This window comes from Puntigrus tetrazona, chromosome 17 (assembly GCF_018831695.1).
Source record: "Puntigrus tetrazona isolate hp1 chromosome 17, ASM1883169v1, whole genome shotgun sequence".
In the NCBI taxonomy this organism is placed as follows: Eukaryota; Metazoa; Chordata; class Actinopteri; order Cypriniformes; family Cyprinidae; genus Puntigrus; species Puntigrus tetrazona.
Genome location: NC_056715.1, coordinates 18,695,502 through 18,709,957, shown reverse-complemented (window position 1 = coordinate 18,709,957; position 14,456 = coordinate 18,695,502). Strand labels below are relative to the sequence as shown.

At 38.5% G+C, this 14,456-nt stretch overlaps 1 protein-coding gene across 6 annotated transcripts in view; it reads left to right on the top strand.

Moving 5' to 3' along the window:
* The window catches only part of numb (NUMB endocytic adaptor protein), a 40,802-nt gene that overhangs the window by 16,871 nt on the left and 9,475 nt on the right, over positions 1 to 14,456 (top strand). For all 6 annotated transcript variants that reach the window (XM_043262378.1, XM_043262377.1, XM_043262379.1 and 3 more), the window contains exons 2-3: positions 5,528 to 5,667; positions 9,310 to 9,384. In XM_043262378.1, the coding sequence (XP_043118313.1) occupies positions 5,542 to 5,667; positions 9,310 to 9,384 (201 nt within the window). In that variant the 5' untranslated portion in view covers positions 5,528 to 5,541. The remainder of the gene's footprint in view (positions 1 to 5,527; positions 5,668 to 9,309; positions 9,385 to 14,456) is intronic.

Below are 14,456 nucleotides of genomic sequence, written 5' to 3'. Positions count from 1 at the left end.
TAACCTAAAACTTATTTTATTATTATTATTTTACAATAATAGGGCCATATGAAATATTTATTTATTGATTCAGAAATTCTGTTTTTTTTCCTTCTGTATTTATGATTCTGAATACAAATTTATTATCCAGTAAATAAAAAAAAAAGGATGCCAAAAACATTGACTGTTGGAAAGCCATTTTATAAATGGCAATATTATTATTATAATTGTTGTTGTTATTAGTTTACAATAAGGTTTATGTATTATCTAACAATGAGCAATGCATTGTCACAGTTATTATTATTAACTATTAATCCATTATTATTAGTCTTTGTTAATGTTAATATTAATAAAAATATATTTTTCATTGTTAGTCCATGTTAGGGTCATTAAATACCATATTAATAAGTGCAACCTTTGAGGGACATGCACCGAAAGGGTACAATAATATAAAATAATAAGTCTCATTGGCCGGGAAAGCATGTAGCCCCGCCCCTAAAGCATGCCTTTGGTTGAGTCAGTGTTGCTGCGTCAAGATCTTCAAACAAAGCAAGTGAAGTTTCAGCACAGAGCCACAGTGTTATTCATTTTTTTCCCCCATCGTTATATAAGCTGTCAGTGATGCCCAAAAACTGCTTTTTCCAGCTTAAATGTGTATCTTAGAGAGTTTTCATTCATGAGCCGTCTGACACGGAGCAGGGCCACGTGCTGTTGCGAGGAACGAGGGCTTTTTCTAAAAGCGTCCCTCTGTCTGTCTAAAAAAGGGCTTTTGTCTTCCTCTCCAGGTTCCTTTAGCAGGAATTAATAAGTGTTTTCCGTTCCTGGAGAGATGATTTAAATAGGTTCTCTCGGAGGCCAGTGCTCGTGTGTGCTCTGTGAGCCGCGTGACTGAAGTGTCTGGCCAGAGCTCAGCTCAGCGCTCTTCTGCTGCGCTAATGGACTCGTTAACACACACACACACACACACACACACACACACACACACACACACACACACACACACACACACACACACACACACACACACACACACACACACACACACACACAAACAACAGGATGAGAGAGTCTTGTCCTTCAGCTCTTCATTCACTCACATTTGCTTCTTTTCTTCACTCAGATCTTTCGTTCACTCACAATGTTTCCTCACTCATTCATTGATTTTATTCACTTGCTCGTTTATTTAGTCCGGGGACGCCTTCATGTATGTCTTTTGACACTTAATCGAACAGATGTGGTTTGTCTGATAATGTTAACAATTGAATCATATAATCATAATAATAAGATAACTTTTTTGTCTTTTAGAAATGAGTCGCTCGGTTTCATAAACATTATATCGAACATTTATCAAAGTCTTCATATCACTTTATGGAGGAAAATTATATTGTGATATTTATCGTTATCGAATTCTCAGCCTTTCATTCATTTCCTCATTGATTTTTTTTCTCTTTTATCCACTTTATTCTGCAGAAGTAAGCCTATGTTCGAGACCGGAAACACGACCCATAAACTTTATTACTAGTTTTTGCTTGACGTTGGATTGATTGATTAAGTTCAATGTATTAATCCAAAATGACGCCTAATCCATTTAAATCCATAAGACATTCATTGTGTTTTTTCACAAAATCTGTGATTTCTGCTTCATTATAAAAGGATCCGGTTTTAATTTTCTATACAGACTTCATCACCAAATAGGTGGCGATCAAATGAATTCATAAAACTTTATAAAAGGTCTTGAAATCAAAGCGAACGGAAAATGTTTCTGGCGGCAATGACGATACTGCGAGTTTCAGAACTTTTCCCAATTTAAAATACCTTTTTCTGCCTTTCCGAAATGCCTGGATTTAAATTGCGCTGTTCGTTTATCAATTAATTAATGAATTTTATCATTTACCGTTATTATTTTCTTTTAGCCCGCTGTATTTCCAGGGCGGTAACGTCCAGTTACTTCAGAACTGAATTGCCTCACGAATTGTAAGAGCGTTTTCGTAATGGCGTGCGAATGAAAAATCTCCTAAACAAATAAAACCATCAATTTAAAGGCAATTAGGGCTGAAAAATGTGAATGTTGTTAATGGCTGTGTGGCGAAGCTAAGCCTCCTCACATGACTCGGTGTGCTGTGTTTCCCACCGGCTCTCACGCTCACTTTCTCTTTCGCTGGCTTTTATTTCACCCCCTTGACACCACACTCGCTCTCCCAAACACTCTACGGAGAGACAGGAAACCAGTATTAAAAAAAAAAGACCGTTCACTGACGGCCGGTTGCAGTGGCAAAGCAAACAGGAAGTTTGACGCAGCTTCGGCCTTTATCTAGTGCGATGACTACAGGTCCTGAAGAGAGAGACCAAGAAATGTCAAAGGATATGAGGAAATTGTGAACGAATCCCGCGGTAGTCATGTAGCGATAATACGTTAAAATGAAGAGCGTGAAAAACAGAAGGCTCTCCACTACAGCCTGCCAAAATAAAAGCAACGGTTTTAAATGACTACAGAAATGTGTTCATGCTCTTTAGTAAAATGCACGTTTTGAACTAATAGTAATAACATTTTTAAATTAATATTACATATAAAAAAAAAAAAAAAAAAAAAAAAAGAATCGTAGTAATGATTTTTTTGCCTTGCGTTGTTATGATAATAAATTTGTGGTAAATCATGAATCCAGAAAAATGTACATCCTAGCTAACTATTGCTGAAAAAAGCATACATTTTTAGTTCGGTTGATTAGATCTGCTTTTGAGTTATGAAAATGTAATTATCTAATTGGAGTTGAATCCAGAAAAAGTGAAAAGTGGAAAAAAATATTTTGGTGAATTTTGTGAAAATTAAACTCGTAGCGTAGAGCCTTATCGGTCCTATATTGCACACCTTTTTTGAGTTTTATTTTAGGTGTTGATGTCCTTTAAAAAAATAAAATAAATAAATATATTTGTGGTATAAGTAAGAAAAATCGTCTCAGTGTGTTTTTACAGCTTCTTTCTCGAAAGCTCTGTCAAAAACAGGTGGATTTTGGCCTGTCTAATTACTATTCACGAGCTCTCTTCTGATTGGCCTGTTTATTTTGAGTGACACACGTCCAGGCCAATCAAATGCAGCAACGTCACAATTACGTTACTGCCTCAAATTAGAAACACTATCACATACCCAATGTTACAATACGACAGCTGTGGTAAAAACACTATAAAACTAGCGGACTGGACAGAAATGGAGTTTGCGCGCTTCTTATCAGAAAAGGTTCAAAAAGTGTCGTCTTTTTGTTGTTATGAGTAAAGTTTTATTACATCACCGTTTATGAAATAATGACTGCGTAAAACAACCAATTAACAATTTATATATAAGCACGTGTAATTGTATGTGCGTTGTTGTGATTAATTGTATCTGAAATAATAACGTAACTGTAAAAAAGATTTGCCTGCCAAAGCTAAAATTTATCTTAAAAAAAAAGTGATTTCAACAATATCATTTCTCCGTATCGTTATCCTTTGCCAGTTACTCTTCCCGCCGATTTCAGCCGGTCCAGAGATACGATCAGTGTCAGACTGAACCGGAGCGGAGAGATTTCAGTGACGAGCGGTGGCAGGAGTCTGTGTTTTCACGGTCTCCTCCGCAGCATCAGCGACAGAGCTTCGCCCGCGGCCCGCAGTCTCTCTGACCTAAATACAGACGAGCGGAGGAAAGCTGCTGAGCTTTAGGAAGGATTCTCTCTCTCTCTCTCTCTCTTCCTCTGTGCTTTCTTCTGTATCTCACTGTTTCTGTCCTCTGACAGCAGATGAACTCGTTGGCACCGGTCCGGCCGTTTGATGTCCCACAAGCTTTTCTGCTTATTAACATTTTTCCCTCTGCATTTTCTTCTGCTGCTCTGCATTTTTAGACCGCGAAAGAATATGCGTGTGATGAAGGGGGAACCGCTTCTCGCTGAGATTTATTTACAGGTTTATTTACAGTACCATTCAAAAGCCTGCAGTCGGTTTTTGAAAGACTTTTCTCCTGCGTTTATTTAGTTACAAATTCAGGTGAAATATTACAGTTTCCTACTGTGGTATATTTTAAAATGCATCATCGCTCCAGTCTTCAGTGTCACGTGATCCCTCACAAATCATTCTGATGAAATATTTTTCTGCTTAAGAAACATTTCTGATTATTATCAATGTTGAAAACAGTTGTGCTGGCTGTTTATTTATTTGTTTTTTAAAGATTGAGAGTTCCCAGCATTTATATAGAATATTTAATGTTAATTTATGCAACCTTGCTCAATAAAATAAGTATAAAAGTCCTATTAATCTTATGTGGCATGTGGGTAATTATGTTTGGTTACAGTTGGTGTGTTTCTGTGTGCCTGTGTGGTTTTTATTTCTGTCACTTCCTTTTTCCTTCTTTCAAGACAAGCTGTTTCTCTCTCTCTCTCTGTGTGTGTGTGTGTGTGTGTGTGTGTGTGTGTGTGTGTGTGTGTGTGTGTGTGTGTGTGTGGTTATGCATCTCTCATGGCTCATTCAAATGAGCGTCACGTTATGCTCTTGAAATTTGAGCTTCTGTGGAGTGTAAAAGGCAATGAATCTTCAGCCTGTGTGTGTGTGTCTGTGTCTGTGTCTGTGTCTGTGTGTCTGCTGTCTGGCTCTGCAGGTGACTGACTGACTGCAGTGGCTCTGATGTGACTCAGCGCTGCGTGACTCCACGTGTGTCTGTGTGTCTGTGTGTCTGTGTGTGTGTGTCTGTGTGTGTGTGTGTGTGTGTGTGTGTGTGTGTGTGTGTGTGTGTGTGTGTGTGTGTGTGTGTTGGTGCATTCAGGGGTGAACGCTGCTTGGATCTCGTTCACTTTTGTGTTAGCGAGGGAATTACTGTGTATGTGTGTGTGATAAGCAGACAGAGAAATGTAAAACTTCCACACTGCTCTACAGTGAACACTTCTAGTAGTAGTCTGAGGAAAAACAGGTGCCACTTGTATACAAAGCATAGGTTGTTGTTTTTTTTTTTTATTGTTGGCCGTGGGACTTTTATTTTGACAGCGTTGAGGATGCCGTTAGATCCTTTGTATTAGAAGCTTGCGTACAAACGCGTTTACTGTTTGTTAATTACAGTACTCGCTTCCTTTTTATTCATGATTTTATAGATTTCAGGAAAATACCAATTAAGTTTCTTAAAGCGATTGTTCACCTGAAGATGAAAATTTTGTCATTAGCTTAATCTCATGCTGTTCCAAACCTGTGTGAATTCTTTTAAGCTGTCGAACACTCACGAAGATATTTTAAAGAATGTCGTGTGGTCAGCTGATGGTAGCCATTGATGTCCATTGTATAGATAAAAATGCTATGGCTACCGCCAACCTTGTCATTTTTTTTATTATGCGGGTTTGTGACAACATGATTGCTATATATATATATATATATATATATATATATATATATATATATATATATATATATATATATATATATATATATATATATAAAATCCCCAGCCCTACTTGGTTTTATACTATGTCTATGAAGTAATCTGTATTTCTAGTCATCAATGGAGCAGATAATCTGATGTGTCTCTTTCATCTGTCTGCAGGAGGAGGTTGAGCGATGAATAAGCTACGGCAGAGTTTCCGGCGAAAGAAAGACGTTTACGTGCCAGAGTCCAGCCGGCCGCACCAGTGGCAGACAGACGAGGAGGCCGTTCGTGGGGGCAAATGCAGCTTCGCTGTCAAGGTAACACACACACACACACACACACACACACACACACACACACACACACACACACACACCTGTGCTGAGGCACCTGCAGCTGTCAATCACTATCACGTGGTTAATGCTAGAGATTACTAGAGCTTTGAGGGACTCGTGGACCGCTGCTGGGCCTCGACTCTGGCACAGATCACGCCATGCCACAACCTTACAGGGTGTCTGACCCATTTTGGAAAATTCCTGATACGGTTTTTGGTATGAAAATCAGACACCGTTAGAAGAACGGCTCAACCGGTATAATAAAAATACAGCATTAAAATGAAAACCTTATCCTTATGACCTTTGACTTCATGTAAAGTCTTTCCTCACACACGGTTCTCTAGGTCAAAATGGCTACATTTGCCACAGATTCTGCGGGCTCTTAATCTTAAGTACCTATAGAGTAGATCTGCATCCTTCACATCTCCCAAAAAGTTTTACAGCTTTACGATTCTCTCCTGTGGGCGGGGCTAAACAGCGACGATAGCATTTGAGTCGATCGCTAAGAAAACACAGACGTTTGATGCCGTTTCAATACATCTGCAGATCTTTTATAGCTGAGCTCCATCTTTCAGTTTCATGCGACGTGCAAATACAGTGTTGAACTGGGCCTTGTTTGTCAAACACTTGTCAACAAACACACTCGTGAAACTCCGTTACTGCCCCGGAAAAACAAAAAGCTTTCGCTATTCGCGTAACACTGGTTCTTTTGGAAAACTTAACAAGGCTATTTTTCCCTTACAGCAAAAAGGCGTTGTATAAGCTGAAGTAACATTTCTGACACGCAAATACTCGGTCATATGTTTCGACTGGTTTTTTTAATCTGTCCTCGCGTAGCATGAGAATCCAACTTGAACAATTCAGAATGCATGAAAGACTTAATTAAAAAAAACTCACGTATGTAATTTTTTAAATGGATATTAAACTGGGTCAGAATGGTTGATCAGCAAGTTTGTCTGTTTTGTTGGGACGGTTTGCAGCCGTGTGATTGGCTGTGATCTTTAGTAGCTCTGCGCAGCCCACACTGTCCTTAACCTGCTTTTGATGTGTGTCTGATTTACCCACAATCCCACAGAGAGAGCCGCCTGAAACCAAAGACTCCTCTTCATTCTGACCATCAGCGCTCCTCTGTGCTTTTAGTCTGCTTTATCGTATCATAGCGTAAGGTCACAGTAAATTGGTGGCCTGTGGCGGGCTGGTGTCTTTATGTGTGTGTTTTGTGTCGTGTCCTAGATTCAGAGCTCTTATTTCTCCTCCTGCTGATCATAAATACACTCCGCACAGTTCAGTGTGTGAAGTGTGTGTGCAGTGAGTCAGTGTTTTGCATGGTTTGTTCTGTTAGGAGTATGACATCAGTGAAAATGGTTGTTTTGATCTTCGATCATTAGCTATCACTGTACTCAAAGCTCTTTTACGTGCATTAGAAAAGTCATTTTAATGCCGTATTTATGCTACGTATGATCTTGTGAACCAGAGATGTAAAACATTATAATATTATCTATTCCATCGGAAATTATAATGCATTGAAACACATGACAAACAACCAATTTCAGATGTAACAAGGAAACTGTAAATAGTATGCTTTTTGACCTTGATTACAATGATTTATTAATGGTCATTAGATATTTAATCCGTTAGTCGAATATACGGTTCTTCCATTAAAAGACTGTGTCCATATGTCCCTATGAAATATGTCTGATCGGAGTCATAATATAGCCATTATATGCGATAAAATTAGCCGATCGATGAGCATTATTCTGAAACGTATTGCGCGAATGCTAAACACCGTTTTTGTCAAAAAAGCCAGAATTGTCCACGTTCAAGGTCTCACGAGTTCACATTTTACTGCAGAAGCCAACAAGCACCATTGTCGTTTTTGCACAGAAGCCAATAAGTCCATTTTAGCAAATCAGCGCGCTGTATTCAGGTCAGGTGACAAGGATACTTTCGCTTCGGAAAATGTTTCATCGAAGCTGATTAAAGTGATCGAGGATGGATGATTCTGACAAACGTGATGAACCTATGATATCTTCTTCAGGGCGTAAAAGGAAAATAAACGATGAAGTCTGCGTAAACAGTTGACAGAACTAATGTCCTGATCGTGCCGGCGTCGTCGCGAAATTGAGATGTTCAAGTGCAAGAAGTGAGATCTGGAGCGTGTGAATCTCTCATTGAGCTCTCTCTCAGGCTTGCTCTCAAACAGACACTTTGTTTTCGGTGAGCTTCATACTTACAGCCAGTTATCATCAACTAAATTAGTCTGAACTCTGAAGTGCACTAGAACGGGTTTTTGACACCTGGCTGTGTTTTAACACTACGTTTAAAGGTATGTGATGCACAGAGAGTTGGTGGTGTTGAGGACACACGGTGACTGCTGAAGAAGAGCAGCTCTATGAATAACTCTGTGCCCATTTCCCAGCTAAATCACCGCTCCGTTCTATTACAGGCTGTGGAAAATGGCTGGTTGTAGACAGACGCTTTTCTCATTCGTGCTCAGTAACTGGTCCCGAGCCAGGTTAGAAGCCATGCCAGATGAAGACTAGGCCTGAAACTTCATTTGCAGGCTCTCTAAATGAATTTCAAACTCCAGAGCATCACACGATCATCTGAATCTAAATAGTCACATTTGTAAAGTTAAAATTTGTAAAAAGTATTGAAAATTGTAAATGCCAAAAATCGTTAGGCTATTCCATGAAGATATTTTGTACATTTCCTACCATAAATGTATCCAAACTTATGGTAACAAGGTAACTTTTTTAGGGTTTGTCAACTAGCATGCATTTTACTAGACTATTAGCCATTTATTAATAGTAATTAAGCACGTATTAATGCCTTATTCTACATCCCTAAACCTACCTAAATACATAAACTTAATAACCATACTAATTATTAAGCTTCAAATTAGGAAGTTATTGAGGGAAATATTTCACTACTATAAAGTGTTACCAAACTTAATTTTTGACTTCATTTAGACATCTTTAAAGGTGATTTTTCCCAATATTTAGATTTAAAAAAACATTTCCCACCCTAAGATTTCATTTTTTTTTGTATTTCGGCTGAATATTGCCCTATCCTAACCAACCATACATCAATGCACTGCCTATTTATTTAGCTTATTCAGATCTCCGTTTTGACATCTATAACCCGTTTTGGGTTCGAGGGTCACAAGTAATGCAATAGAAGTAACTCCAGGTCCATCTTTAAAAGAAACCCCCAAACTCCTTCACAGGGTTAAGAAGCAGGTGCACTATTGGCCCGTGGTTCTCTAGCTGCTCTCATATACGCAACTCTGCTGATGTCACAAACTAACAATAGTAGCTCCTGAGCTCTGTGTGCTTTACTAGGGGAAGGGGAAGCACTTCCTGTCAGCACAATAGCTGCCCGCCTCTCGGTCTGACCTTAGTCCCAAGAGTCTTTTGGGGTGAGACGCAGCGATGTCTTGTACCAGAGCGCTCTGCTGCTGGTAGAGGAGGGCGCCGCTGTTTCCGCACATTGACTGTCAGCGGCCACCGCTCCGCTAGTTCCAGCAGAAACAGATAGGAACGCGTGACCTCTTCCTGCTGGGACAGGAAGCCCCGAGTCGAGGTTTGAAAGCTAAACTACCGTTTCTCTGTTTGTCTGTAGTACCTGGGGCACGTGGAGGTCGAGGAGTCTCGTGGCATGCACATCTGCGAAGATGCCGTCAAGAGATTGAAGACGGTAGGTGTATAATCTCACTCAGACTTCCTTCATCTGTCACATCTCCAGAGCTGGGACGACATCTCCTGTTCTTCACCTCCACGGTTTCCTCCACTCACAGCACTACTCTTCTTTCCTGCAGTCGACACCAAGCGATCTATTTAAAGCGCGTCTGTCTCCTCCCGCTGTTCTCTTCCTCCTTCTGCTGGTCTTGCTCATGCTGTCACGCATAAAAAAAAAAAAAACCAAAAAGCTTCACGTTTGATGTAAGTTGAGCTCAGTCGAAAGCATTGGCCGTAACGTTGATTGCTCAGAAAGTGACTGTCAGCTTGTGGTGCTTTTCTTTTCAGGATCATTTGATGAATTAAAAAGTTAAAAGATGTGTATTTATCTCAAATCTAAATCTTTTGTAACGATGTATATGTTCTGCTTGTATATGCTTCCATTCAAAACTTTGGGCTCAGTCATATTTTCCTTTTAATTTTGTGAAAGAAATTCAGCGGGGATGTGTTAAAAAGCGATAGCAAAGAGACTATACTTTCAGTAAACGCTGTTCTTTATGACCTTAAGGATCCAGAAAAAAAGCATCACAGGTTCCAAAAAAATATTAAAACGTTTCCAACATTGATAATAATTCAGTATTGTGTGACACTGAAGACTGGCGTAATGATGCTAAAAATTAAGCTTTGAATTACAATTTCTAAAATAGGAAAATAATCATTCTTTTTCTGTATATTTGATCAAATAAACTCCCTCAATGAGCATATAAGACTTCCTTAAAAAGCCTTACGGGTCCCTTAACTTGATATATTCTCTTTAACCTCTTCTGAGATGTAGAGCTCTTATCCCTCCAAGGCTCTGTCATCTGATTTCCACCCAAACGCTGCCAGGGATTCGTGAAGCTCTCTCAGAATCAGCCCTGGCTGTGTTACTACATAACCTGCCCACAAACCAACATGCAACAGAAGTCTTTGTTCATGAGCGTTTCAGGTTTTGATAACACTAACATCCAATGCCATTTAATGAGCATCACATTTGCAAATATAATCATTTAATGTCAGACTTCACTTGCCTGCAGGGCAAAAAAATAGGAAGCCAGCGCACAGACTTTATTCTTTCTGAAGACATTATTCAGGTACCTTATCATTTGTCTGAACCTCAACACGTAAGGCCTCGGCCCGCTCGAGAGGGACAGGCGTGAGCTTCCTGTCTCGACGGCGTCCAGCGGAAGACATTCCATTCTTCAGGCAAAAGGAAGTCCAGCGCAGTGCTGTCTATTTTCCACACTGACAAGGCCTTGCTCGCCTCCGCCCAGGTTAAGCTCCGGAGAAAATAAGAGTCATGATATTTGTCACTTTCCACCTGACGGCATCCTCTGAGTTATATCTTCTTCGTCTGACCTTCTGTTCGAAAAGATTGCCGCGTTTAATCACAATGATGATGCTCTCTCCTTTACGGTTTACTCAGGTCCTTTCTTGTAATTGTTATTTCAGTATTATTGAGATCCTTTCTTATTAGCTCGTCTAATAAAAATTTATTAAAATTTTAATAAAAAAGTGATTTAAGATGCATTATAAAAAAGCTCTAGGTTTTATGTGCTTGTTTGACATCTTGAAAGCAGAAATTTTTAACAAAAAAATAAATATTAAATATATATATATATATATATATATATATATATATATATTTTAATATTTATTTTATATATATATATATTTAATATTTATTTTATATATATAATTGAACACAGTGCTGACCACTTGATAACATTTATGTTAATAAAAAAAAGCTGATTTTGAATTTTTTTTATATATAATTTTGCAGCTCTAGTCCGAATCATGAAGACAAACACACTGAACATAACTAATGACATACCAGCTTTAAAGAGGCAGCTTTAACATAGAAGTCATCTCTCATGACCCTGTAACCTACTCAAACCATCGCTCAGACAGTCCAAACATCATTATTTCCAGAACTTATCAGCACTAATTAAGTTACCACCGCTGTAAACCGGAGTACCAGATCAAGCTGCTGTACGTGTGTGTGTGTGTGTGTGTGTGTGTGTGCGTGCAATCTCTAACGTAATGAGATTTCCTGTCACTGGAAGCTTGCCACTCGTGTCCAGGAAGTCCATGTGTCTCTGCAGAGGCTCATCTTTATTGATGTCGTCCACTTGTGTTTGTTGTTTATTGATACTGTGCTAGCTGTACCTAACATGATAAACGGGTCTAAAAAGACCCCTTGAATTTTTTGCACTGTGCTCATCGCGGTGCGTGTTGGGATGACGTATTCATCAAGAATATAAGCAGAGGCTTTTCCTGAGGTTTCAGTGTGTTAGTTTAACCTTCAGGTTTCTGAAGGATGAGAGCACGCATGTACTTCCCAAGTCACACACCGACTGTTTGTGTTCGCAGATGATCTTTAACCTCTGATGGTTGGAATTTAGGAGGCCACAAACTACCTCGTTACTTCCTTTTTTGCCTGTCTGAAAAATGTGGAACCTTTTACCAATTAAAACCGATGAGGTCCAAGATTTGAAAAAGCGAGTGAAGACAAAACTTTTAAGTCAAGATTTTAAGACATTTTTGTGTCTTACTGAAGATGATATATATATATATATATATATATTATAGTTTTTACTTCAACTGAATCAAAAAACAATAAATGTTGCAAATAATATAAATTAAATTCAAACATTCAGCTGTAGACCGAGACAAAAAAAATGTATAATGAACGTGCTCAATGTTTTTCTGAAATGAAATAATTTACAAGTGCCAGATGTGAACCATGCTCACTTGTTGTTCTCTTCTGAAAGTTCATTCGCACCCAGCTCGTGGTGAAATGAATAAATGAAATTACTTGGAAAGTTACTGCCCTGTGTTTGTGGGTCGGTTGTGTCAGTAACCTTCACGCCAGCGCTGGCTCTCAAAAAGTGGAAACCCGGGCTGATTCTGAGAGGAAGAAGAGCAACAGGACATTTCGTTTTATTTCCTGTAGTCCCTTTCCTGTTGTTTTTTTTCACCTCCAACTCCTGTATTTCTATTCGTCTTCCCCCCCCTGCTCAAGATGTCTAGCATCGGTGGCAGTTATTACCCACAAACCCCGTCCTCCTCCATCTGTTTGCATATGTGCTGAAGTAAATGCATTATGATATTCTCTTTTTCTAAGCAGGTTTGTTGACATGAGCCATTAAAAGCGTCTCGATCCTCTCTGACCCCTTAAACCTCTTTTCTAACCCAATGAGCATCGCTTTCCTTCTGCTGCTGCGTATGAGCTTACACGTGTGGAAACAAACAGTAACTTTACCTCGTAACATGTAACCTTCACCTCTCTCTGTGCCTTAACTGAAGATGTGGGCTCAGTAAATAATGGTTTTGCTGGTCAAGATTACTTGAACTGAAACCCAAACCTCAGTTAAGGGACATGAAGCCAGTGTAGATGAGAGGAAGTGACTCTCAGGCTTGGTGAACGGTTCACTTCTTGTTTTATAAAGGCCACATACACACCGGAAGGTTTAGGGAATGGCGACGCGTTTCTGCAGTGATCATTCCACATGTATATGAAACACGGCAATCAGACCTACTTCCCTACACACACTCGATGGTTGACGTGGTGAATAACCGCTTAAATGCTCTGGAGTCACGTAGCTGTAAACAAGAAACATGATGCGGGTGGTTTGAGAATTCAGTAGTAGATTGCGTCATCACACCCATAAATAACCCAACACTGTGTGTACACTCTTAAAAAGAAAGGTCTTCAGAGAACTTCCTCAAATAACCTTAACAGATCTTACAAGAGCCTTCGACAATGTTTTTAAAATCTGTAGATTTTAACTATAAAAGATGCAACAAGTTCTTCATGGAACCATCAATACTACTTATATTTATTTATTTTATTTATATATATATATATATATATATATATATATATATATATATATATATATATATATATATATATATATATATATATATATATATATATATATAATTTTGTTTTATTTTAATGTAAGTGGTCACAATCAATTTACTTTAGCAACATTTTAAATAAACTAATCCAGTTGACTTTTTTTTTTTTTTTTTTTTTTTGTTTTTTAAAATGTTTTAAACAGCTTACCATAAAAAAAGCAAATCTTTTTTTCTGTGTAATAAATAACCTTTTTGTTCAGAATTAATGCTTTTTAGCTAATGGTTTTTTTTTTATTATTATTAAAATTGACAATTTTAGTTCAGCGAACATTTATTTCCTTTTCTGTGGTTTAAGCTTACGACTATAATGAGCCTGGTGTGTATGTGGCTGAAGAGTGATTTTTGTGACTTCCTCTCTCAGCTGGGGTGTGTTTGTAGTGAAGACCGGAGTCAAGATCGGTTATTTCCTTGTGACTCTTTTGATGCCATGTGAGGTCATCAGAAGCAACCCTAATGAACTACCGCTCAAAACTGCTGCCATCACTAACATCATAACACGATTCGTTTAAAAGAATAGTTCACCCAAAAATCCATTGCTGCCACGATTTACTCGCTCTCACCAAAACCCGTATGGCCTTTTTCTTATGTGAAACCCAAAAGAAGAAAAGTAGTAGAGCGTTCCGGCTGCTCTTTTCCATACAAAGAAAGCGAACAGAGACAGAAGCTGTTGAGCTCATGAAAATGATCGGCGTGACTGTATGTATATATATATATATATATATATATATATATATAAACAAAGACTTATTTTAGATGAGATTAATCGTTTAAGGAGCACTAACATTTAACACACCCTCTGCTTTATAAAAACTTGTAAAACTTTAAGAAGCTCCTTTTAAACCTAAAAACATACAATTCCAAAAATGTAATACATTATTTCCCAAATTATTTTGTTTTTCTACAATCAGCAGCTCTAAAACCATACTCCGTACTATTCGTGACGCTAATAGAGGTCAGATTATTAGTTTATTGCTAGCTGAATGAGTTGCGTGCTCTGATTTCTCATTTTTGTAGCTCAGCAGCATCCATCTGCTTTATTTGAAAGGAAAAGTGCAGCGTACACATTTTGCCTAACATCCGTTAGAGCGGCGTATGGTTTTGAAGCAAGCGAGCGGGTTCATCACG